Below are 26,120 nucleotides of genomic sequence, written 5' to 3' on the forward strand. Positions count from 1 at the left end.
TGAGTCTCCCGCTGTGACCGAAGGCGATGCCTCATCACCATTCATTCTCAGGCAGGCTCTCAGGACAAACACACACTCGCACCGCTCCTTGGACAACTTTTTTCTGAAACAACATAAAGCGTGATGATGGCAGAAGAAAGCAGGGGCAAGCGAAGGAAACAAGCCAACCCCAGGAGGAATCGAGGTAAGAAACGTGCAGCGCTGGAAAGTTTCTAATAAGTTGGTAAATGATACAGACAGATGTTGCTGTAGCGGACAGAAGCCGAATTCGTCCGAGCCGCGTTGTTTTTTTCTAGAGTTTGTAGTAAAATGTTTTTTAAAATATTGTATTATCGCTGTGTAGTTTGCTGCACAGTAGTTTGACAACATTCATTCACATTCAGACTCAAGTTTTTGCAATCATAGTTTATGATTACCTTGCAGCGTAAATTGCAGGGATGAGCAGTCAACTTTTGTCAGGCTGGCAGTCACTGGGATTATTTTACCTACACATATCCGGGCAAAAACCCTAAAATAAAAGCTCACTATGGTTGCTCGCTTTTTGTAAAATCTCAAGACCCTTGTATATTTTATACACCTGGAATTGTTTACAAGTGGTAAATCATGAATTATTTAAAAGAATCACCACTGTTTTAAACCTCATAGGAAAGTCAGACTCAGACTTTGGTTTTGTTACTTTAACTAAGAACATTTGTTCTATCTTCTTGTAATCTACTCATACTTTAGTGTGACTTTCTCTCCCATGTAGACTTGATCATTGTTGCTTTACATGCTATAAAACAGAAACTTCCTAGGATGCTGTTTCCTAATTATCAATATTCTAAGTTCTGTTTTGCAATATTTTTTAACAGTAGTTAGATGTTGTTCTTAGGGTGAGTTAAAAGAACAGAAAGTAAAAAATAGTTTAGGTGTGATTTCAACTGATCGAAAACCCATGATTTTTCTTAAATTAAAATGTTGAACATTTCATTACTTATTGTCAAATCTTGACAGGTAGACAAATATATTTATTTAAAAATAATCTATTTTTTCTATTTTTTGTTGTGTTTTTCTATATAAAATAGAGGATTTAAAATGTGATGCATGGATTTAAAGCAGCCTCCTATGTGCATGTGAAATACAATTTGTATTCTCACATACTGTTAATCACCTGGTCAAGAATTAGTGGAGATCTTTAGATGTCAGTTGTTTTATTTGTGAATGCATTTTTCTTACAACCATGCTGACTGTCTGCTCAGTTAAAAGACTTTGTTGAGACTTTGTACATTGTGCATCAGGTAGTGCACACTATGGAACTGACATTTTTGTTGTAATGCAGTTCTGATTAAGAAGATGTATGAGTCTTATTGCATTTTAATTTACACACATCCATATGTTTGTTAGTTACAGCTTGGGGTACTTGTGAGTTTGTGTGTGTGTGTGTGTGTGTGTGTGTGTGTGTGTGTGTGTGTGTGTGTGTGTGTGTGTGTGTGTGTGTGTGTGTGTGTGTGTGTGTGTTTGTGCTTGTTTGTTTACAGCTTTGAACTCTCAAACAGTAGTAAGGATACACACATGTGCAGGAATAAACATATAAACATTTTTCTTTCTATCCTGCTGATGGGGACAGATCATTTATGTTAGTCAACCCCTACTTCTCTCAACCATAAACACATAGAAATGATTCACTGACATGCACTCACTCATTTTAACTTGCCATGACCCAATTGAAATCTAAACTTGATTACTAAAACATTATTAAACCTTGATTATTCTTATACTAAATTATTCTTATACTAATGGGGTATTGCGTGCATGCTAGTGTCTTGCTGCTGGCTCTGCTTTTAATGGTAAGTTGTTTGGTGCTGCAGGGAAAGCCATCCCAAACCAACCTAACCATTACCCCCAAATGCAAACCTAGCAGTGAGCCTATTAAAAAACACGTAATGAAGTTAATCTCTAATGATTTTTGTCATTTTGCTATTGCTGAAAGGATATTGTTGCCAAACATCAAAAAGCCCACTCACACACAAAACATTGCTGGCTTTATTTTACATTTCTTGAGGCTAATGAAAGACATTGCAAAACCCGCAGGGTCCTTGTTTGTCTCTGATCTGACACACAACCGCCTTAAACCTATTTGCTGTAAGGAGTCTGTTTACTTATATAGTTTATTAGTTTGCTGTAAGTGTTTCCTCATTTTATTCAGAGAGGTGTGAAGCTCGGCAGAGTGTCACCATGGTGAGATCCTCCCTGGCTGCCGAGCGATAACGGGTACTTGTGTGTGCACGCACACACACACACACACACACACACACACACACACACACACACACACACACACACACACACACACACACACACACACACACTCTCTCTCTCACCTTTGACTGTCACGTAGCAGTTTGTCGACCGACTGCACTCTTTTCACAAATAATCACCATCACACTGCCGTAAAAGCTATCAGCAAAAAGGCACACTTACTGACAAGGACCTGTTAATATCAGACCACCAGGAAAAACAGTCCTTTTACTCTAATTTACTGCAGGGACCTCAGAGGAGAGATAAGCATCACCTCTGGTCAATTTCCAATACGTTTTACCAAGGCAATTCAAATGTGATAGAAAAAACAAAGAGTATACAGTGATATTTATCTGAGAATCTAAAAACTGTAAATGCCATGTTAAGGTATATTATCTTTAATTTGTTATATCAGTTAAAGCATAAGTTCAAGCAGCTTTCCCCCCAATTTTTTTGTGAATTTGCATGCATGCCTGCGCTGATGGCATGCTTATACATGGCATATGTGTATGTCACACATGCATCAGTGTATGTGAAAAGTCTGTGAGCGAGTGCTTGTACATCTTCTCGCGTAGAGCGTGTGTATTGAAGCCCTGTGTTGGATTTGGAATGTGCCGGGCTGCGAGCTGGGAGTTAAAGGTCCTTGATAAAACCAAATGAATTTGGCAGGCCCGACTCATAAGACAGCGATTCAGGGATCTTTTCCAAACCAGAAGAAAGAGGAAAAAACATAGGCGGACTTTTCTTCTCTCTCCAAGGCGCCTATTGATTATGTCTCTGTCTCCCCCAATAAAACTGTCAATGTTCACCAATCTTGGGCAACGTGAGGAAATTACTGGCAGATTGAAAACAGTCCTAAGACAAAGCATAAGCATTTGAAATGATGACCCATATTTACTGGCTGTGAGTTTTTCTGTGAGAAAAGAGTTTCAAAGAGTGTGAATGAATTAGCTGGGCACTGATAGCCAACAGTTCAATATCCCCCTTCAGGCCTGTATACACAATCAGTTAAACCAATGATTTCTGACACCATGGGGACATTTGCCTTACATCCTTGGTAAGCCACATAATGGTCCAATTCATTCCATATTTTCTCATCATTAAAAGGGTTTTTTCCTCTAATGTAGTGCACTTTTTTGTGTGCGAGGCAAACATCTTTATAATGATTGGATGAGGACTCAAGATGATATGTATTTTCTCTCGACAAAGATATGCCATGATTATTTTGTTTACACTGAAATGTGTTAAACATGCATTGAAGAAAATGTAAAGAAGCAACCTTTAAATCCATTTCTGCAGTACTCATTTTACTTATTTTCACTTATTTAAAGTGTCCTGGCTGTGTAATGTCCGGGCTTTCCCCTTCCCTCAAGCTAAGCAGGCTTCTTTGCCAGAATGACACACACAACTGATCAGACTCATTCAAACATTCACTGTTGAATCAGATGTACGATTGTGTTTCATGAACACGCTCACAAACATATTGAGTCCTGTTGCCTTGCGCTTTTTGCTTTGTTTAGTCCATGAAAAAACTCCCTCTGTTGTTGAGTTGATGTGCCTTTTTAAGAGACCTTTCTCTCTCCCTGTTTCCCTCACTCCCTCTTTCTCATTTTTCTTCTTTTTTCAAGTGCCAATTTATTTAAACTCCTTTCCCCTTTTCTTCTTTCTCCTTCATTGATTTCCAAACCCCAGTCTTTGTATGCAGCTGGGGCCCAGCTGTGTGTCTGTGACTGTGTATGTGTGTGCATACATGTGTGTGTGTGTGTGTTTGTGTGGGTTTTTTTCTGGCACAGTGCTGCCATAGTGAGCATAGCACACTGTACACAAAGGACTTGGGCAGCAAAAAAGAGAGAGAAAAGGAGAAAGAGAGAGAATAGGGGGGAAACATTTGAGCATTAAAGACCAACGTGCTTGTACAGTACAGAGTGGAGGGGCCGGGCCTTTTGGACTGGGCCTGCTTTAACGGCAGATGTATCGGCGCTCTGGGATGAGGGGTGGGGAGAGCGAGACAGCAATGAAGAGCGCAGGCACCACAGTTTATTACCAGGACTCTTCAAGGGGATCAGCCCAGGCGTCAGAACCAGCGGGTGGGAGGGACAGAGGAGGAAGAAAGGAGAGGAGGATGACAGAGGTGGGGAACTGATGGGGTTGACAGGGCTGGAGACAGCAAAAACAGCTCCTCGGCGTGAGAAGACAGGAGATGGAGGGGCTGAGGGGTAAAGACAGAAGAGATGGGACGGGCGACAGAGTGTGGGATAATAAGTGTTTCCTCATTTGTTCCTCAACGTTCCCAGAGCTCAAAGTGCCACAGACTTCTCCCATCCAAGCTCCATGTGTGTGATGCCAGATCTGCACAGCAGTAATGGGGAATCCCTTGATTTTAGTCCCTCTGGTATTTTTTTCAAATGTTTATTCGATTATTGCACTTTCTGATGTTTCAGGCCGAGCAGAACCATGTCTTACTGTACATTCCTGCTGCGTGGCTGCCACACTGTCAATCAAGGAGGAAATATTTGGAACGTTTTTCTGTGCCATTGCATTATTAATACACAGCGAGGGGGTTTCCGCCATATTAGCTCCTGAGCATGACTGTTTGGAGCTGTAGGATCTCCTTTTTTTCAGATGTCACAGATACATTCTTGCTTCAGACAATTACAATCTGACCCGCAGATGAAAGCAAAATCCAAGGCGATCATCAGGGGAAATTTAAAAAATGCAAATAGAATAGAATCTTTAGAGATGAGTGAATAAAATCACCTTTCTTCAAACTGTAACACTACTGTCATAGCCTCAGAAGTCTTGAGGTGTGTGTGTGTGTGTGTGTGTGTGTGTGTGTGTGTGTGTGTGTGTGTGTGTGTGTGTGTGTGTGTGTGTGTGTGTGTGTGTGTATGTGTGTGTGTGTGTGTGTGTGTGTGTGTGTGTGTTTGTATAGGTGCCTGGGTACACACTTTTCACACGTTTAACAGAAACTGTACTTCTTGTGGCTTTACACTCATAGACATTTCTATTTTCACATTAAAGGTGTTTTATCTGATAAGGCTTACATACTGTATTTGATGTTTCTAATTGATCCCTTCTCATTCTTGACAGATGCCATTTGCAGCACTATATACATTCTTTGTCGTTGCTTTGGCAAGACTCCTCGTCATTAAGTCTATTTGTGGATCTTCCTTTGGTGCTGCATGGGTATTGTGTGTTTGATATGCTGCACATGTTCAACAAAAGAAAGAGGTTAAAACTATCCAGATAGGCAGGCTCTCTGCACACAATTTATAGATATATGCCGTTTTATCACACCTCAAATTAAATTTGGAAACCCTGCTTCAGCTGTCATGTATTACAAGGCCCAGATGGGTGGCAGAGATTGAGAAAGAAGAGAAAGACAAGAAGACAGGGAGAGACAGGAGAGCTTCTCAGAGTGTGCCAGAATATGCCTGCAAAGGATCTAGTATTATGAACAGCAGGTTGAAAGAGGAACTGCTTGATATGTGGTGTGTGGAGACAAGAGTGGAGGGGCCTTTGTTTAGTATCTGTGTTGATCACCTATGGGGCCAGAAAACCTTGCGCGTTCTCATGTATTTGGTTTCATCAGTTCAACATGTGCATGTTTCTTTCTTCTCTTCCCCTTTTGTGCCCGTCTCTCATTCTTTGAAGCATTAACTGAGTCCATTTTCTAATTGTTTTAATGTTTTAGAGACCAAATAGTAGCCTCACTTTTTCTCATGTGCATCTGTCTTTCCACTTTCTGTTCACACTACATACACAAACTAATGCAGAATGCAGATACAGTATGAAAGACGTGATTTATATGGATTAACAGAGGGGAGTTTACGATAGATATGTGTGATATGGATACATTGTATTTTACGGTTTAGAGTTTTACGATACCATATACGCCAAAATGTAGTGCATCCTTTGGGAAACAGTTAAATCAAATAATCAGCCTAGGAGTTCAACTAAGGATTAAGAATATTATTGATTAATCTATCAATCTTTTTTTCACACAATTATACATTGTTAAGTCAGTAAATAGTGAAATCAAAAGTAGCACTCTTGGCCCCGGCCGTGGCGCCGGCAACCCGGGTTCGATTTCCGACCCGTGGTCCTTTCCGGATCCCACCCCGACTCTCTCTCCCACTTTCCTGTCACTCTCCACTGTCCTATCCGATTAAAGGCAAAAAGCCCCCAAAAAATAACTTAAAAAAAAAAGTAGCACTCTTTCTTTGAAAAGCTGCTTAGTCCACATTATCTATTCAAACTGTAAACAACGGTTGGTACATGTATCAGCCAAGGTGTGGGAATAAAATGAAAATTGGACTGACAACAAGAAGAGGTCAGCCAACGTAATCCTCCACTGTCTCCCTGTACCTGTGATCACCTGGCACCACCTTCATTTGACCTGCACATCCCACACAAACACGCACGCACACACGCACTCACTCACGCACTCACACACACACGCACGCACGCACGCACGCACGCACGCACGCACGCACGCACGCACACACACACACACACACACACACACTCACACAATATACTTCACTGATCTTTGGCCCCACCTGTAACATTCAAGGCTTTAGATTTTATGTTTTGTACACAGCTCCATCTATCTGTCTCCCTTTCTCTCACTCCTATATTTTTAGTTTCTTTGGCCAGCAACATCTAATTTTTACACATTTCGACTTTGTACAAGACACTTTTAGAGGCTTTTACGGTCAGTCATTCAATCACGTTATTACTGTTGTAGCGTTAAAGTATTTGCAAAGAAATGTGCTCACACTCATCACGTGTTATCATCAAAATGTGTCATAAGAATGCTCTTCTTTTAAGCCTTAACACAAACTCTGAAAGATGTTAATGTAAGTTACGTGCAATATGACATCTGCAAATACCAAAATCTTTGATAGCTCAGGTATGATAAAGAACAATATCCGTAAACCGGAAGTATTTTCTGCAAGAAAGGAAGCAAGCAAATAATATCTGGTCCTCTATTTCATTTATCTCGGAGTGACAATCTTGAAAAAAGTCTTATCTTATCTTTTAAAATAATTTCTTATGGTTTTAGCTTGACAGGTTGTCGTGTTTCTGTTGATAGTTCAAAACAGGGGAAGGTTTTTATTCAAGGAAGTTGGTTGCTAATACAAGTACAAGTAAATAAAAACGCAAGGACAACAAAAAACTTTCTGAAGTTATACAAAATCAATTTTGTTCTCAGCTGTGTGGGAAGACCTAGTACCTCAGGGACACAGTGTAGTTATGATATACAGTGCATGTGTGCAGCATGCAGGAGGGATGGAAGAGGAAGTAAGTCATAAGGCCACCTGGCAGCATATCAGAGAGAAGTAACATCATCTAAATGATACAAGTAATAGGTAGGTGTGAATGTGTCCAGGCCTGATATTGGGACAAGGGGTCTGCATTTCAGACACAAATCTGGGAGGTTGACTTCATTGTCACCTCTTTTTTTTCCTCCCTTTCTCACATTTGCAGCTTTTCATCTTCAGCCTTTCTTCTTCTCTCTTCTTTGTGTGAGTCTCTCGTTTTTCTGTTTCAGTGTTCTGTCATCTTCTCTTTCTCCTTGTCTTGATCATCCCCTTGTTTCTTCTTTATCTCCTCCTTGTTATCTCTCTGTATCTCAACTCTTTCACCTCCCATCCCCTCCACTGTTTTTTTTACATGTTGTCCTGCTTTCTTCTCCTCTCCTTCCTTCCAAATATCAATCCTTTGCTCCTCCCAGCCCATGCTGTGCAAGTCCTGTACGGTCGCCATCATGCCCCCCACCCCCTCTCCCTGAGCGCCTCCCCTGTCCCACTGACACCACACGCTGCTCCCATCCCCCGAAAACCACTTCAAACAGGCAGCGCCATCAAAGCCCACAGTCAGCCAGTCGGCCAGGCAGCCAGTCAGCCAGCCAGCCTTCTGCTTCGACTTAAAATTACTGTCGTCCCAGTCGCAGGGCTGCTTTCCTCCTCTGATACACATCAAAGATCCTCTTAAACTCCTAAAGTTTGCTTTATAAACCTTTCTTCTTGTTGAGTCTTTTTTATATACATTATTTCGCCGGTTTGAGGTTTCTCCCTCTCTCTCGCTCTCTCTCTCTCTCTCTCTCTCTCTCTCTCTCTCTCTCTCTCTCTCTCTCTCTCTCTCTCTCTCTCTCTCTCTCTCTCTCTCTCTCTCTCTCTCTCTCTCTCTCTCTCTCTCTCTCTCTCTCTCTCTCTCTCTCTCTCTCTCTCTCTCTCTCTCTCTCTCTTCTTGCCATCATTTTTTTTTTCTGCAACTGGGCCAGGTCAGTAATGACATGCACACACTCTCTCGTGCGGTTCTGCTGTCTTTGCATTTTTCTCCATGACTTTAATTAGTTTTCTTTTTCAAGGCGTCGGTTTGGGCCTCACACACACACACACACACACACACACACACACACACACACACACACACACACACACACACACACACACACACACACACACACACACACACACACACACACACACACACACACACACAGCTGTAACTAACAACCATATGGATGTGTGTAAATTAATATGCAATGTGACTCATACCTCTTCTTAATCAGAACTGCATAACCACAAAGACAGCAGTTTAATGGTGGTGTGCGTGTTCCTCTATTTGCTGCCTGTGTTTCTTTATGTGTGCGTGCTGAGAAAGGGATAAAAAAATAAAAGGCAGGGACTGACAGAAAGAAAGTTGTGTGTGTAGATATGGGAGTAACAATTCAGAGAAAGACAAAGAAAATGGAAGCAGAGGGACACATTATAGAGGCATCTTTTCTATGTTTCAAAGCCCTGGAGGTCACATGTGGTCACTTGAAATGTTTCCATGTATCATTATCTTTCCAGTGGAGGATGTAATGTCGACATACGCCAGAGGATGGCGCCCCGTGTGTATATCAACCATACAGGAACTGGCTGCCAGTCCTCATCTACAGCCTGTGTCTATTAAAAAAACGTTTATCATTATAAAGCAACTTAAATTTAGATATGGTTACATCCTGTTCTTTCTAATTTTACTGATTGACAGGTCGAGCAGGGATGGAAAATAGTGGCTGTCGTTTTTGCTGTCTAGGATGTTCTTGTCACTCTTTATTTTTGTACTCTTAGTGAAAGACCTCAATGATAGTTCATGTGAGTGTATGTATAGTGAATATCTTCACATGTCCTGCTCTGATCTTTTATTATCTTAATGTGGGTTTCTCAGGAATCTTGTATCTTGCGTTTTAAATCTGATTTGAGTGGTTAGATTAAGACACTCTGGTCTTTAATGCAGCAAATTGTCATGTTTCAAGAACACCACATCATGCAAAAGACCTCTAACAGATTGTATTTAATTGAAGCAGACCAAGTCAGTGGGATACCAGGCATATTTGTTTTACCCTAACAACAATCTCCCGTAGTGAGTAACTGAAAGTTGCAGCTCGAGCTGAACTACAGTAACCAAATCCCACATTGTATAGCTGTTAAGCTCAAAGAGAAGTTTTATTTAGCATGCAGCCCTATTAAAAAACTTCAGACCCTTTGTGCTCCGTCAGAGAATGTTTTAATATTCAAAAGGAGCCACTATTGTGTGGTTTCTTGCGCCAACGTACAAAATAAAGAGCCACATCAGAAAGCTGGAACGGTCCCTGAGCATTTTCATGTGTGAAGAAAAAAGAGGGAAAACAAATTTGGAGGGGGGAGACAGGGGTATTTATAGAGTGGTGTGAGAGTCTTTGCAATGACAGGAGCCTAATGAAGTGGAGTTTGGGTTTTGATTCACAGTGTGGTGAGTGCGTGGGTCCCTCTGTGACCGTTACTGCATTCCAGCACTGATCCCTCGCTACACGGAAACCAGTGAGGGCCACAGGAGGAGGCGAAGGGCCAACTCGGAATAACGTGTTCCTCTAACCAAGCTAACCTTTCTCACCAACATCAGTCCTGCCTGTAGAGCAGATGCACACAGGGCACAACAGCACTGAGCTTAAACACGGTGAAAAGTCTTTGTTTATACAACTCACAGCACAGTACACATGCAACAGGCCATATATCCCTGCTGATGAGTCATTGATAAGGTATATGAGTCAAATAACATGATTCAGTGACAATGACATAGAAGGGAAGTCCAGAGTGATATCAATCATATTTGTTTTTTTTAACCTTTATAGTCCAGTGGAAACTGTGTGTGAGTTTATACAGATGGGTAATGAGGAAGCGAGAAAGAGACAAGAATGAGATCAGAACATATAAGTCATCATTATTGTTGTGACTGGTGTGAATTTTTAAACGATGTCAGCACAGCTCTGGTGTATTCATAAATGGTAAAAAAACATGAAAACGGTCAATAAAAAAAAAAAATTACTTTTAAAGCAATATTTTCCCGTCTTTACTTTGTAACTGTAGAGGAGACTGGGTTGCCTTTTGCAAGCTGCCCACAGAAGTTGCACTCAAGCAGAAAGTAACACATATCAGCTCTGAAGGTAAATCCCGGTGTCAAACAAGGTAATATGTTTTTGACAAATGTCACTGCGGTGGTCGAAAGGACAGGTAAATATGGCGGCAAACGTGTAGGCAGCAGCTCACAGGAAACCTCCAAAGGAAGACGACACTCAACCACAAAGGCTTTATGTACACCTCTTCTTTCACACCTTGCCTCATTTTTGCAAAGAAAAAAACTGATTGCTGCATTTTTATGCATTCAACAAACAAAGAGTATTGGATGTAATTGTGTTTTATAGTTCATATAAATAGTTTTGGATCTGTTAATGGGAAAATTACAGGATACCACACAGCAGGCAAGAAAAGGAGAAACTCAAGGCAGAGTTTGAATGCGTTCAAAATGTAACTATGAAAATTTGATCCCCATTTTTAAATTTCATCCTCCTCTTTTCTATGTGTTCTGATCTTATCAAACTGGGGAAAAACTCACATATTTAGAGAAGACCTCACATTGCCTGTAGAAGACAATCGTTACGTTAATGACACATTAAACAAACTGATTATCCAGCCACAGTATCCTTGCCTCTTTATGCTCTACCTGAGAGAAATCTTAACCTATTAATTTTAAAGTTCCTGTGGATTCACTTGTCTACTCTGTAAAAAGTTAAAATCATTATAGGCTCCAGAAATATATCATGGATGTCTACAGTTGACTCACCACAATCTAAGAATACATAGCTCGGTGGGAATCTACATGAGAGGATGAAAGCACACGCTGTGAGTGTGTTTCTCTGTCTTTTGCTTTTCCTCATGCAGTTCACCTTTAAGTGAGTCACAGCTGGTTCACTGTTCCATGATCACGTATTCTCACTTTTATGGAGTAATTATTGATCTCGACCACAAGTTATTTGGGAAATATTTTCTGTTCATGTTCCCTCTAACAGTTCCTATTTCTCTCTTTCTGTCAAGACATTGTAGCACAGGCGTTCTGTTTGAAATAATCTTGTGCTTTATGTTTACAATAACAAAGAAATACACTTGGTAAAAAATAAACATCAACATATGTTTGGCATTTAAAACCTTAAAAAAGAAGTGAATTCACACACACTCAGAGTAATGATGTGCAGTATGCATTGGTACAAAGTTGCAAATATGAGTAGGAGGAGACTTAGACCTATCAGATGTAAAAACAGAAACTTTGATTGAAGGTTAAAGATAAAACCTTATTACAGAAGAGTGAATGCCCACTCAGTTTCATCACAAGGTAGATAAGCTTGCCCTGCAGAAAAAGGACCGACAGTAAGTCACTACTTTGGTTGGTTTTGCTGTATATTATTTCATATTTCTTATTTGCTGTTAGTATAATCTGCTGGTGTTTTGAAGTCACATGAGAGCAGGTTTCCCCTAATCACATGTGGTTCTCTGTGTTGTGCCGTGATGAGACATGCAGATAGAGAATAGCAGATCAGTGATACTGATCTCATTCGATTTTCAGATGTCTGGGCACTTTCACAGCGGCCATGGCATCTGAACACAACACCATAGCATTTTATAGCTGGTGTCTTGGGGCCGTGCTTTGATTCGCCAAGGCTCCTCTGAAATCGTACTGAGAAGGAGTTCATATGTTAATAATGAAACTAACACCAGCACACAGTCACACTAAAAGCACAACTGGTTGACAAATCAACTTTGTGAGTGTGGTATCAGTGAATAGCTCGGTGGCTTTGAAGCTAATAAAATGCCAAAAGGGATTCTGTTTTTGTGTCACAAGGGCCCTAATTGAACAGTATCATTAAAAGCCACAGAGAACAAAGGCAATATAGTTTCAATTACAGTGTTTGTTGTCAATTTAAAGGTCACTGCTTCGAGTGCAGGATTGCGCTGAAGTTGTGCTTGCTGATGTCTTTGAAGGGCCTTAATCAATATGAAGAAATAAACTTGTTGTTTATTTCTTTATTGTTCTGCGCGCCTCTGAGTGTTTCAAAGAGCAGATTTTGCCACTCGGCTGCACATTCTGTGGTGGTGGTCTAAATGCTCTGACAGGGTGGTGTCTCCTAATGAGCAGGACATCTAAAGGCAGAGAGCCGTGACTTTGCTGCTGTGGCACTGCATGAGCTTTAACTCTGCCTCTGACTGCGTTTAGGATGTTCATGCTGTCACGTGTACACATGTACACACACACACACACACACACACACACACACACACATACACACACACACACACACACACACACACACACACACACACACACACACACACACACACACACACACACACACACACACACACACACACACACACACACACACACACACACACTCACAGTTATTTTCATGTATTTCTATGCTGTTTTTGATCATGCTCTAGTCCTCTGCAGCAGCAGGCCGGTCTTGCTTCCAATATGTGCCTACAATTCTTGTTGTTCTCTTGTTTTTTTTCTCTGTGTTTCTCTGTACCCTAGTTTGTAGTTTGTGTGAGTGTGTCTGTTGAGGGAATTTCCCTCTGTAGCATGTTTTTCACAGTTAGAGGATTTGTGTCAGGGACAGTTTAACGCTGTTGCTTTCTGTATCATCCCTTCTCCCTTTCTTCTCTCATTCCTCACTCCTGTATTTCTTTTATCTCGCTCTTCCTTTACCACCTTTTCTTTCTGTTTGCTTTAGTTTATGCAATGTGCAGTATCCTTCATGCACTGGTGTTTCTGAAACTCAGTGTCACTCTTGTCAGCCCCTTTCTCTAACATACATTACCCACCACAGCACTGTGTACCAAACACACTGCAAGAATGCAAATCACAAAGTGCACCACACATTGAAGCATCTCCTCCTCCACACTAATATGACCTTTAAAATTCCTATCACAGTGTCACAGTTTCAGTCTCATTTATACTCGCCGGCAGCCATTTGCAGACTTTTTTGTTTAGTTGTGGCTCACTGCCAACCGGCTGAGAAACCACCGTAATCAATGGAAGTAGAACTTAACCCTGCATCTTAGACTTTCATATCAATGTGTTTGTGGTCAATTTCACCATCATTAGACAAGAATGTCTGCACTTCCTCCTCTCTGGCCACAGAAACGCAATAAAGTGCAGCACAACATCACATTACCACCATTCCTATTGGTTAACATGTAATTTAGAGCATTTAATCTTCAATTTGCTGTCAGCTTAATGATATAATCTGTGAAACATTTGGATAAATTAAAATATAGAGTCCCATTCAAAATTGAGAAAACCACAAAAAAGAAGTTTACTGTAAAGTAAATTACAGTAAATTCACATTGCAATATTATTGGAATCATACACTCGACTATGATGTAAAAAAGAGACCATTTTTCAATAACATCTTCTTGTATTAAAATATTTTGTTGTTGTTGTTGCAGATCAAGTCCGTGGAATGACAATGTGTTTATTATGTATTTGGTGCATTTGGTAAAATGCATTCAGACAAAAACCTAATTTGCAAGTAGCCTTTTTTACCCTCTCAGTGTTGTTAGGGCAGGGTAAACGAAACCAGAGTAGGTGCCCGAGTCAGAGGGAGCCATCTCCCTGAGTGACATAGAGACTGTGAGTTGCTGCTACGATTGAGGAGATGAGGTGGGAGGTGTTTGTTTTTGGTTGTGGTCCTCCCCTGACTCATTGCACAAATGTCAGAGAGCAGGTATGAATACAATAGCTGCCACAGTGAGATTTTTTAAATAACGTGGTTGATTTCTGCAATATTTTTGAAGATGGGTCATCGGAAACATGAACACGCTCTACAGATGAGTTTGGATACACCTCGTCTTTAAACAGCTCAAATAGGTACTGTAAAATGACAATGTGCACATCTTCCTGAGCTTGCGTTTTGTTTAGCGGGTGTGTAGGTGTTCGTGACCCTCGTGGTAACTTATTCAGTTCAAAATAGCAACTGTTGAGTTTCTTTAGACACCCTTGAAACCATGACAGTTTAAACAGTATGGAAGTAGCTTTATAATATGCATTAACTACAACTAAATCATTTAGAATTAACATTTGAGAAATATTTTGACGGCAAAACATAGTTTTGATACAAAAGTATGTTGCTTCACTATGTGTTTAACTATGCTGTTTATTTTCAGCCGTTTCGCCAACTACATTGTTGCTGTGTGAAATGTGTCAGTTGTTACTTTAATGTGGCATGGTGATCATTATTTCTGATGAAGAGCTACATTGATTTTAATCATTTGTGTAGCAGGATAACTTTTGGATTAGGATAAAAGTATGAAATGTGATTTTATGTTAAAGGTTTGAAAAAAATTAAAACCATATTTAAATTCTAAAAACTAAAGGATTTTATTCCCTGGGTTGATTTAAAGGTTATTTTTAACTATTGCATATTGTGTGAAGCTTATATTGTATGTAACAAGAAAATTACTTTACACACATTAAATTCAGACAAAGTATTTCTAAAACAGTTAAAATCAGTATCTGTTCTCCAAAAAATCTTAAACTGATATTTACATAAATAAATACATTATTTATAAGGTTGTTTTTATCTTGTGTAAGACAGGGAAGTCCAATAAATTGCTTAATAACATTACATTACAGTTATTCTGGCTGTGTTTATATGGATCTTCAACAGAACGGTAACAATTTCATTGCATGGTAAATTGGGCCTGGCCTTGTTTGTTGCCTTTAAAACCAGAAGAAACAAACAAGGTAATTTCTAGGTAATTATTCCGTGCTTACCATTTACCCACATAATTACTAAGTCAATACAAGATCACATATGTGCGTCGTAAAATAAACTGCAGCTTAGCGTGTTGCTGTACAGTAGATGCCTCCTGGGATATAATAATAGAATTAGACCGGCTCTGAAGCTTCTCTGTGCTGTTGAGAGTCAGTGCGATAGAAATGTGTATGTTCCTACATGACATTTTTTAAGTAATGGTTTGTATTTTAATGTGGTTGTTTAAAGATTCTTTCTTTGTGTGTCATGGACATATGTTCCTATGAATCTATCAGGCGTTATCTGTCTCTCGCTTTGGAAAACCAACATAACCATGCAAACAATAAAAGCAGTGCTGCAGGTCATCTTTTTTTGGCTTTAGATACGTTTTTAAATAGAGTACAAGCGGACAGAACAGTGATGTTTTCTCTCACAATAAAACTCTGGTGTCCCAAGAAGACTTCTTTCTGGCAGGCACACCATCAATCTTTCAGACATTCGGTCCTGTCATGCAGTGAAAGCGACAGACAGATTAAAATAGTTGTGCAGTGTTTGATCAGAACACAATGTTGTTGTCAAACATCAGATACAGTCCCCAGCAGACCAAGTGATCGACATTGTCAAGCATGATGCAGCACAGTTCGGTTAGCACGCTCTGGATATGAGTCACATTCTTCCCACACACACTACAGTGCATGCACAAAAAGAGTGAACTGTTTTATACTGTTCCGCAGTATGTGTTATTTTCTGTTCAACATCTTCCAACAAATTACACATTCGGAAAACTATTGCACATTGTATGAATTCATGAGTCCTTTGTACCTTGAAACACAATCCCGAACCTCCTGTGGTGTTCAAAGGTTTGGCTGCTCCAAAATAAAAAATAAAACAATTTGAAGGATGCGATCGCTATCCAAATAAATAAATCAACGGGCCGATAATGAATGCCATCCCAGGGCGTTACGGCTTTAATGACAGCATATATAGGCTTAGTGTCACTCACTGTCATTGCAGAGAAAATGAGAGCCAATTTTATGCTAATCCGGACCAGATTTTCTCTTTTAGGGCCCAGCAGTATGTCCTATTATCCAAGGAAACTCCTGCAGGTCAAACCTCAACTACATCATATAATTTCATAGCTTTCTGCTGTAGGGAAGCACATTTAATTACCAATTTCACCCCCCATAAGAGCAAGTCATTCCTCCCCATGTTGGGCTTGGATGACTAGCCCCTAGTGTTTTGCATGAGCTCATTTCTTGGGAGGTGTAATGAAGCTGGGGAAGGTTTTGCAACTAGATGACACAAACAGATACACATGTGGGTGTTGCATTCGGAGATTAGCTAATATACTCATCAAACTAGTGTGTACATTGAGTGTTTTAGGTGTTTGTTTGCCGGGCCGCCCCCTCCTCAGCACTGGGCCCCGTTTGCTCTTTCAGTAACAGAGTGAGTGTACAATCTGTGTGTGTGTGTTCTGGATGTAAAGTTGACGACATTTGCTGAAATGTGTAGACGGTCTCTGGCATTTGTCACTGTGAGTTTTAGGCCTTAACTGAATGTGTTAAAAGGAAAATTCTCATCAATTCTCCACCAGCCAATGAGGGCGATTTTAAAACAGCTCGATGTGAAATTAACATTTTTTAGTAGTGACTGACTGTTGTTTTGTCAGTTTAATCAAAAATGTTTTTTGAGTTTTGTGAAATGTAGTGAACTATGAAACAATTTTTCCATTTTGATCTAAACAAAAGAAGTCAAAGAGCAACATTTATTTAAAACTAGTAAGAAGCGTGACGATATTGTAGAAACATTTTTTTTACAACAAAAACAGAAGATTTGGCCCTCTCTGCTTTGGCACACCCTTTGACAATGGTTCGTCTTTCTTCCATTATATATATTTTTTAAATCACTGGAAAAGAGTGGGTGTGCCTTCTTTAATGGTCATTACTTGGTTGTGATTAGATTTTGCCAATCAGTGAGAGGGAAACAGAGAGTCCTCAAAAATATCCTTGGAAATAAGAGCCTACAGCTGAAATCCCAGGCATGTGTTTGTGATTGTCATTTATTGTCTTTGCCATGGGAAAAAGTAATGCAGTCTGGGCACCGAGGGAACACTTTTAAATTACAATATGTTATTTATCTTTTCTTATTTCTGATTCACTATAACCCTGCTGCATCACAAGTCACATACCACACATGTGCGATACATTAAGGCAAACATTTTTTTTTCTAAATTGTGTTCTTTGAGAGCAATAACAAATACAAACAATTTTAGTTCAAAATACACTTTTCCATTGCATACTGATGAAATTTAAATATTAATTCAGAAAATGACGTATTTTCTATTTAAATAAACATTGTAATGACAATGACTAATAGTTTCCCTAAAATGTTTGTTTTACTACAAAGTTGGATTTTACATATATATATATATATATATATATATATATATAATGCTGCCATTATCATAAACTATTTTAACATTTTATATAGTGTCAGAAGTTTCATGTTAAGTTCAAAGCTGAGTAACGTTTTTGACATGCCTTAATTGCTAGTTAAGAACAACCTAAATAAAGTTGTGCATTTATTTTGAAGAAGGTATGTATATGTTGCACGCTAAGCGTGTCTGCTTGTGGCGATCTTAATCTGCACATACTACATAAAGCCATATACATTTCCCCTGATAAGACACATTGAATTTCTTGAGACGGGATTTTGTTTCACTTGCTTAAAGATGAACAACACTAAGATGAACTAAAATAAATAATAATTATACTGTTGTTCGTCTTTTACCACAGTTAAGATGTGGTTTGGAATTTATTGAACATTTATCAGAATTTGTAGTTTTTTTCCCCCTGTTTGTTTTCAGTTCCTGACATTTAAAAGAAAAAAAAACAAGGAAGCATTTGATAATTTTGAATGTAATCTCAAACTGAAATTACAATAAACTCATGTATTTCTTATGTACATTGTTCATGTACGTTACCTTTTGAACTATGTTTTAAAAAGCATGGAAACCACAAAATAATACATTTATTATCTCTCATACAATATTGTTTTCCCTAATGAGCAAAGGACCTACTGCAAATCTGAGTGTATTTTGTTATGCCTCTAAATGTTTTCTCCTTCCCTCCTTCTCACAGTGGATGCTGAGCAAGTGAGTTCACTGGGGTCCGAGGGGGAGGATGAGGTGGGTCTGTGGAGCCTGGAACCCCAGGACTGCCAGGAGAGTTTGGACAAGACAAGCCTGACGCCCAGCGAGGGGACGGAGGAGCCCGGCAGCCCGGCTCGCTCCACGCGTCCGCACAGCCTTAGCCCCGGCAGCAGGAACTACTGGCCGCAGGTAGAGCAGGAGGCCGAGGCAGCAGAAGACGCCAATAAAGCATCTGCCACCGACAGGGAGGGAGACCAGGATCTGCTGAGGATGTACTGTAAGTTATGAACTAAAATAAACCTGTAAAACTTTTATATTTTAAGTTTCTGCGAAGCCTCTGTAGAATAAAGGCATGACCGAGAAAGTGTAAAATGTGATACGTGTACTGTATGAGAGTGTTGTGTAGGACACCACTGTATGTGTAAACAGCTTTACAGTGTTTTTCTGATGCAAGACAGCGCCAGTCTCATGATGCCTCTAGATACACCTTCATATCAGCTCCTTGTGAAACCATGCCTTCCCTACAAGCTGTTCCTTTCTTTCACTCTTCTCTTTGAAAAGGCAGCCTTGTGAAAGCATGACAAAAGAAGTCATCCCACACAATGTCACAATATTTCCATGCATCAAAGAGGTGACGTTACGGTACTGAAATCAGCACTGCGCAACGCGAGGCTTTCCCTTTTATTTAGGAGAGATCAAAGGCTCACTCGGCTTGCCTACTAACAATCACTTAGCTCCCTCGCCTCGTGTGATTTGGCCTTGCCTGATGAAGGCAAAGCTGAGTTTTTACAACACTCAACCACACAAGCTCTTCCCTTCACCACATAAAAAAACAGCTCAAAATATGCCAACATCTGCAAACATTTGAAAAATCTTCCTCAAAGTCGCTGTAAGCCGACTGGCTTGATTCATGATAGGAAGCGCCCTCTCTTTTTCACGTGGTTTTCTTTCTCTCTGTCTGACTGTCACTGCGCTCAAGGACCCAAATGACAAAGAATTCTTCAAATCCAGTTTCATATCTGGCAAAGAAGTTCCCTGAATGTATTGTTCTATCTATCGGTCTTAAGAAGGCAATTAGTTCCATTAGATTCAGTCGCACAACGGCTCTTTACAAGTTATTCCTTTTCTCCTAGCATTTAGATATACCGTGTGAACACAGAGAATTTTCTTTCTCCAAAATGTAATTTAACAAAGGTTCAATCGCACTGATGCAATCTCGGACAATGGTAAAAATGAAAAATGAAAAACCCAAAAGGAGAGATCCTGTACAAATGCACCGTATCAATATGCAAAAAACTGGATATTGTTTATGATCTTTGGTGAAGTTTGTGTGACACTTTTATTTTCCTGTTTTTATTCTCTGTTTGGCTTTAATACTGCCTTCCCAGCAACAATTAGTTTTTATTTCTGTGAGACTTTTACCACAATAATAAAAATAAAAATAGGACCTTATTCTAATATTTTCCTGCAAAATGTCACTTGTGATCGCTGATATGGTATAAGATTTTTTTATAACATTTTACAAAATCACACAGTTCGACAGTTTATGTAATTAACCTCAGGTCAAACAAAGCATGCTTTAGTTGTTCACCATTTTTAAAATAAAATGTATTGTTGTTTATTGGATTTGTTTGAGTGAATACGAATGTATCAGTTGGAAATAAGCTAAACTAAACTAAAAAACATTTAAAAAAAAGCTAGAGATACATTTGACTGACAGCACTATTATGATTATCATGATGATTATTACTATTATTATAATTACTGTACCTCTGTTACGTTCTTCTCTGTTCCTAGGTAAGAACTCAGACTCCCAGAATTCCTTAGAGGACCTGGCCCACTATGAGTTTCTGGCCCAGTTGAAGAAGGTCTCTACCTCAGCCAGTCTGTTGGAGCGCCTGAACCACAACGGCTCTGCAGCAGTGTATCACGCAGGCAGCCGGCTGGATGAGCTGCCACCAGCCATCTGGTCTCCTGGAGCTCAGCACAGCTCACCTGAGGGAGCAGGTGCGTGCAGACAGAACAGCTGCAAGGACACTCAATATAAATGCAACAAATCTTACGGACTGGTTTTAAGCTAGTCAGTACGTTTTAGAATGACAAACCCTTAAGATGCAGGCCGACATTTATTTAAAAGTGAAGATCATAGTTTAAAAACTTTAAATTGTTTATGCTAATGTTATTCTGAAAACACACATCAACCAGTCTTACACTATTCATAAATGATTGAGTAAAAATATCATAATACAAGCATCAAAAATAACTTATTGAATAAAAAGGTTCAAACTGAAAACTATAGAATATCATTTTGCTGTCCATTTAAAATATCACCTCTTTCTCTGGACTTCAGATGCAGGGAGAACCGAGCAGGCCTGTCCATTCTGCCACAGGCTGTTTCAGCGAGGAGCTTCTTTGAGGGACCACATCAAGTACTGTCAGGAGAGGGAGGGGGGCCACATGGTCTGTCCGCTCTGTGGATACACTGCCACCCTAAGGGCACAGATGGAGCGGCACCTGGCACTTCATAACCAAATGCAGGAGAAGGTGAAATACACAAATACAGCAGGAGCAACTTCTATATCTGCAAAGAGACAAATTGTCATAACTATATTCTATGATTAGAAGTTGTTGAATTAAAGTCATTTATTTGTAACTTTCCTAGAGTGTCCTCGCAATGGATCAAGGCATTGAGACCAGGAAGTTCAAATGTCTGCAGTGTGGGAAAGCTTTCAAGTACAAACACCACCTCAAAGAGCATCTCCGCATCCACAGTGGTGAGAATTAAACCCATCAACACAGTTGTGCCAACTATCAATTTGCCATTGTTTCCAATGTATTACCAACCTTTGTTTATCATGCCAACTATATGATGTTAAAGAAAACGTAACTTGAAGTGGTGAAAGGAAACAAGTTCAAATGATCCATGAAAACATGTTGAATGTATTTTCAATCTATTTAAACATTTGTTGATTAATATACCCTGCCTGTGTGTCATCCTCTAGGTGAGAAACCTTACGAGTGCTCCAACTGCAAGAAACGTTTCTCTCACTCCGGCTCCTACAGCTCCCACTTAAGCAGCAAAAAGTGCCTGAATGGAGGAGTAACCACAGGAGGAGCCAGCAGTGCATTTAATGGACATAGCCAAAGCTCCTTCCACCACTCATTTCCAACATCTCCCTCTTCAGGTGGGGGCAGAAACAGTTCTGAGAAGGGCTCTCCGCTTGCATTACAGACCAAAGGTCATGCCGGGCCTCTGGGTCGAGTACCAGAGGATCCTAACCAGCTTTCACTGCAGGACCCCAACACCATGGGTTTCCCCAGAGCATCAGACCTGGCACAGCTTTGGGACCCCTCAGCAGAGCTCTCTGTGAGGACCAGTATACTGAAAGGGACCACCCTGCTTCCTTATCTGCACTCTGGGACCAAGTTTGAACAGATGCTGCAGGAAATGCTTCACAGGGAGGTGAAGAAAGATGAGGACATGGACAGAGGAGAAGCTGCGATGGAGGACAGGAAGGGGATTTTCAACGGAGGAGGGCTTGACATGAAGGTTTCCCCTGACAGTAGGAGAGAGGCAATGAGGTCAGGTGAAGGAGAGAGAGGTGTTCTTGGGGTGACATGTCGCTGGTGCTCCCAACTCTTCCCCAACGTAGCAGTGCTCCTGCAACACGAGCGCTACCTCTGTAAGTTGAACCGAGAGGGAGTGGAGGTGCCCGAGGGTCTACGCAGCAAATACCACTCCTCATCACCTTTATTCTTCCCCAGATCTGCTCTCAAAGTGGAGAACAGCAGACCAAATGAAGCAACCAACAGCCTATCCGAAAACAAATCACCACTACAGAAGCCCAGCTGGCACTCTATACCGCAGCAGCTTTTGATCGCAATGCACTCTCCCCCACACGATAATGCGCTGTCCTCGCGAGCCTTCTGGTCAAACCAGGAAAAGGTAAGCCCAACCCAGCTAATCAACCACTCCCCAGAGCTGACATCACCTCGTGTCAGAAGAAGGTTTCCTTCAGGATTTGGTTCTCCGGTGTGCCTCGACCTCACCAGCTGTCCTCCTGAACTGACCTCCCCGCAAAACAGCCCCTGGTCCGGACAGAACGAGCCTCTTGACCTCTCCCTGCCCAAGCAGCTCTCAGATCATGAGGGGAGACACAAAACTGTAAACGGTAATGCAGCCCGAGGAGAGAGGAGAGAGCGCGTGACTCAGCAGCTTAAGAGACCGAGTCCAACTTCCCATCTCCCCCTTCACCACCACCCAGTCTTCAGTGGGGCAGGAGCTCCTATTTTTCCAGGTTCCTTATATAATGGATTTCCTATCTTCAACCAGGCTGGTTTAGGGCTTTCAGGACATGACGGCATTACAGCGATTCCATTCAGCCAGCCGGCTAACAGCCCTGGGTTTCTCTCTCCCATGGCCTTCATGATGGAGGCAGATGCAGAGGCGACCCTGAAGAAGATCCATCGGGAGAGACAAGCTCTTATGGTGAGTTAGGCTTCTCTTGCAGGTCTGTTCTAAAGAATTGTGTTGTTGCTTAAGAAAAACAGAAAAATTTATATTGTAAAGCATTGCTGTACAAATGCGTAGAACTAGAATAGTATAAATGTAAATGAGCCGTGATTAATATTTTTATTTTTCCTGCTTAGGGTGAGGTGTTAAGCCGTGGAGCTCTGGACTACCTCTCTCTCATGGATGACGGACTGGATGGAGAAGGAGGATCAGGGAGGAAGAGACTGAAAAAGACCGACGAGGGGCTTTACGCTTGTGACATTTGTGAAAAAACCTTTCAGAAGAGCAGCTCCCTGCTTCGACACAAATACGAGCACACAGGTCTGTAACATATGCATAAACACCTACAATATGTGCCATTTCCTATAGTTAATAGATTACTACAATATTTATGATTGATAGATGTTGGCAGAAGGATTTTATCACCTTTGAATAGAACCAGGCTGGTTTCTCCCCCTTTATTTTAGTTTCTTTGTACTAAGCTACCTGTCTGACAGACAGATTATAATTACTCTTTTCGATACAAATTAAGCTGGTAAAACATTTGATTTTTTTATGTCTGAAACAATTTGATCTGATTAATTACAGGGAAGCGTCCCCACGAGTGCAAAATCTGCAACAAGGCCTTCAAGCATAAACACCATCTGATTGAGCACAGCCGGCTGCACTCTGGGGAGAAACCCTACCAATGTGACAAGTGTGGCAAACGCTTCTCTCACTCTGGCTCGTACTCCCAGCACATGAACCACCGCTATGCCTACTGCAGCAAGGACCAGGATCAGGACCAAGACCACGAGGAGATGCCTCTCCCCCTGGGGCCAGGAAGCAGCCTCGGGGGCCGCCTCAGCGACGAGACAGGCCTGTCCATAGAGTATACCCAAAGTGCACACTCCTTCCTCAGCGATTCCAGTCTGGATGGAGCTGCTGAGGTCTTTAAGGAAGAGGATGAGGAAGAGGAGGAGGATAAAGAGGCAGGAGTTGGTGATAGTCAAGCGGCACATGTAGGTCTGTCAGAGGCAGCCAAGGAGCTGGAGAGTAGCCCCATTCAAGGATCACCTATAAAGGAGAATGGAGTGCAAAATGAGAGAAATGGTTATGATGTGGAAAATCATATTGACAATGCGGAGAGAGAATTCTGGGGGCAAAAAATCGAGAAGCAGAATGGAGACTTGGACAGATGTGAACTGAGCCATGATATAACAGATTTACCCAGAATAAAAACTTAAGGGTAACTCTAAAAAGCTAAAACAATGCATATACTTATATTAAGACTTTTGATACAGTTTTCTGCAATATATATATATACAAGTATGTAACAGCTCCACTGATATTTTCTAACTTTTACAAAGGGAGAAAATTCACAGAACTGCCAAAACGTTGCCTTTTAGTGGATGAAGCCATACAAAAGTATTATGTGGGACAATACCAGTTATAGCATTTTATCATGCAAAAATAGACTTGATGTACCTACATTGCTCTTTGTTTGTTTTTGTTTTTTAATCTTTGCCATGACAGCTAAAAAACATATGGGTTGACTCATCCGGGGTCATGTCACTGCTCCAGATGTGACATCGCAGGAATCTCACTTTTTATACGCTTGCTGCTGCCGAATATTGCACAACCAACAAAGAAGAGGCCTTCGTATTTGAACATCCAGGATCCAGCTGACCTTTTTTTAGTTTTAAACGTTTCGCCGCCGTTTTGCAAGGAGATGCAGTGAGCAGGTAAAGACACAACACCTGAAGGAAAGCTTTGATTGCAGGACAGAGAGTCTGACTGTCACTTTAAGATCAAAGCTTAAATGTGCAAGACACATTCAATATTCTGTGGTATCATTTCACACAAATCCATACCTCTAGTTAAAGAGCAATAACTTGTAAAATGTTTTACATGGAAATACACATATGTACTATTACTTTGTCCACCAAGCCAGTGAGCCTTCTTCATCATTCATGCTGTGAAATCACAAGGTATAGCCACCTCAACTCTTCTGGTTTTGGCTCAGCGGCTCTGACTTATCAGCAGTTTATTTAGTATTTTAGAGAACAAGCAGTGAAAAGAGGAAGGTGTTTTTTGTATTTATTTTTTTTAACAAAGAGCATTGGACTGCACATTTTTTTACATGTCACCCTGACATCTCTCTATGTTTAAGGGGATAAAAGAAACTTCATTTTATGCTTAAATATATCCTCTTTCTGTTAATAATTTACATGGGCTACAGCTAATCTTTCTCACCCCCTGAAGAATAATGTGTCATACATTTGGGCTGCGTGTTGAGGTGTGGTGAGATGGTCAAGACTCAGGTCACACACATCAGCTCTGAACTTCCTCTTTCCGACTGCAGTGTAGTCAACGTGAAAAGTACCTCAGATGTATTGAGACACTGTGAGTAATCCGACAAAGCCATGGTACGAAGAGATAAGAAGGTGGTACATGAGGTGTGACTAAGCCTATATGCACTCATGCACACGTGTACCAAAGACACTTCTTGGTCATAATGTGTGTGTGTGTGTTTATCACCAAAAATGCATTTGTGGCACTTCAACTGCCATTGAGTCTTTCTTAGTTCCTTACCTGTTATTTCTGGGTTAAAAAATAATCTTTTTTATCAAGCAGTGTTTTTCTTATCATTTACTGGAACTTGTGCAACTTTTGTATTTACTTTTATATATGTTTTTTGCATGTTTGTGGATATGTGTAATAAAATTGTACATATGTTGTCACCAAAATACCATATTTCATGATTTTTTATTTGAAAATGATTTTTCATGTGCTTTAGTTTAAAAACGTTTACAGAAAGTATGTAAATATAAGATTTAAGTGCTATCAGTTAAACCAGTTTTCTTACTGAGGTTATGAAATAGGTTTATATTTTTCAAAAGAGTCACTTAAATGCAATTAAACAAACTATCAAAAGCTATTTTTAGAGGTCAGTGTAAGAACAGAAACATGTTCAAACATAAGACAGATTTGAGGCTCCACTGTTAACCTTGCGACTCAGTTTCCCATCACCGCTCATGTTTTGTGGCTTATTGTGTCTGTTTGTGCAATGATTC

The 26,120-nt window shown here is 40.5% G+C and overlaps 1 protein-coding gene across 2 annotated transcripts; it reads left to right on the plus strand.

The window, feature by feature from the left end:
• LOC134883059 (zinc finger E-box-binding homeobox 2-like) lies at nucleotides 1-25,793 on the plus strand. 2 transcript variants are annotated; one of them, XM_063911170.1, is made up of 8 exons: nucleotides 1-184; nucleotides 18,541-18,828; nucleotides 20,349-20,558; nucleotides 20,902-21,095; nucleotides 21,214-21,325; nucleotides 21,554-23,040; nucleotides 23,202-23,385; nucleotides 23,653-25,793. In XM_063911170.1, the coding sequence occupies exons 1-8, from the start codon at nucleotides 124-126 to the stop codon at nucleotides 24,288-24,290; spliced, it is 3,174 nt and encodes a 1,057-aa protein (XP_063767240.1). In that variant the 5' UTR covers nucleotides 1-123; the 3' UTR covers nucleotides 24,291-25,793. The 2 variants fall into 2 exon arrangements, with proteins under 2 accessions (XP_063767240.1, XP_063767241.1); XM_063911171.1 differs by lacking the exon at nucleotides 1-184 and adding an exon at nucleotides 14,362-14,514.
• Nucleotides 25,794-26,120: the final 327 nt, after the last annotated feature.

This window comes from Eleginops maclovinus, chromosome 20, assembly GCF_036324505.1.
Source record: "Eleginops maclovinus isolate JMC-PN-2008 ecotype Puerto Natales chromosome 20, JC_Emac_rtc_rv5, whole genome shotgun sequence".
NCBI classification, from domain to species: Eukaryota; Metazoa; Chordata; class Actinopteri; order Perciformes; family Eleginopidae; genus Eleginops; species Eleginops maclovinus.

Coding starts and splice junctions, on each gene's coding strand:
- LOC134883059 (XM_063911170.1), top strand. CDS start 124: ATGATGGCAGAAGAAAGCAGGGGCAAGCGAAGGAAACAAGCCAACCCC. Junction 18,829..20,348: donor GGATCTGCTGAGGATGTACT/GTAAGTTATGAA, acceptor CTCTGTTCCTAG/GTAAGAACTCAGACTCCCAG. Junction 23,386..23,652: donor ACACAAATACGAGCACACAG/GTCTGTAACATA, acceptor GATTAATTACAG/GGAAGCGTCCCCACGAGTGC.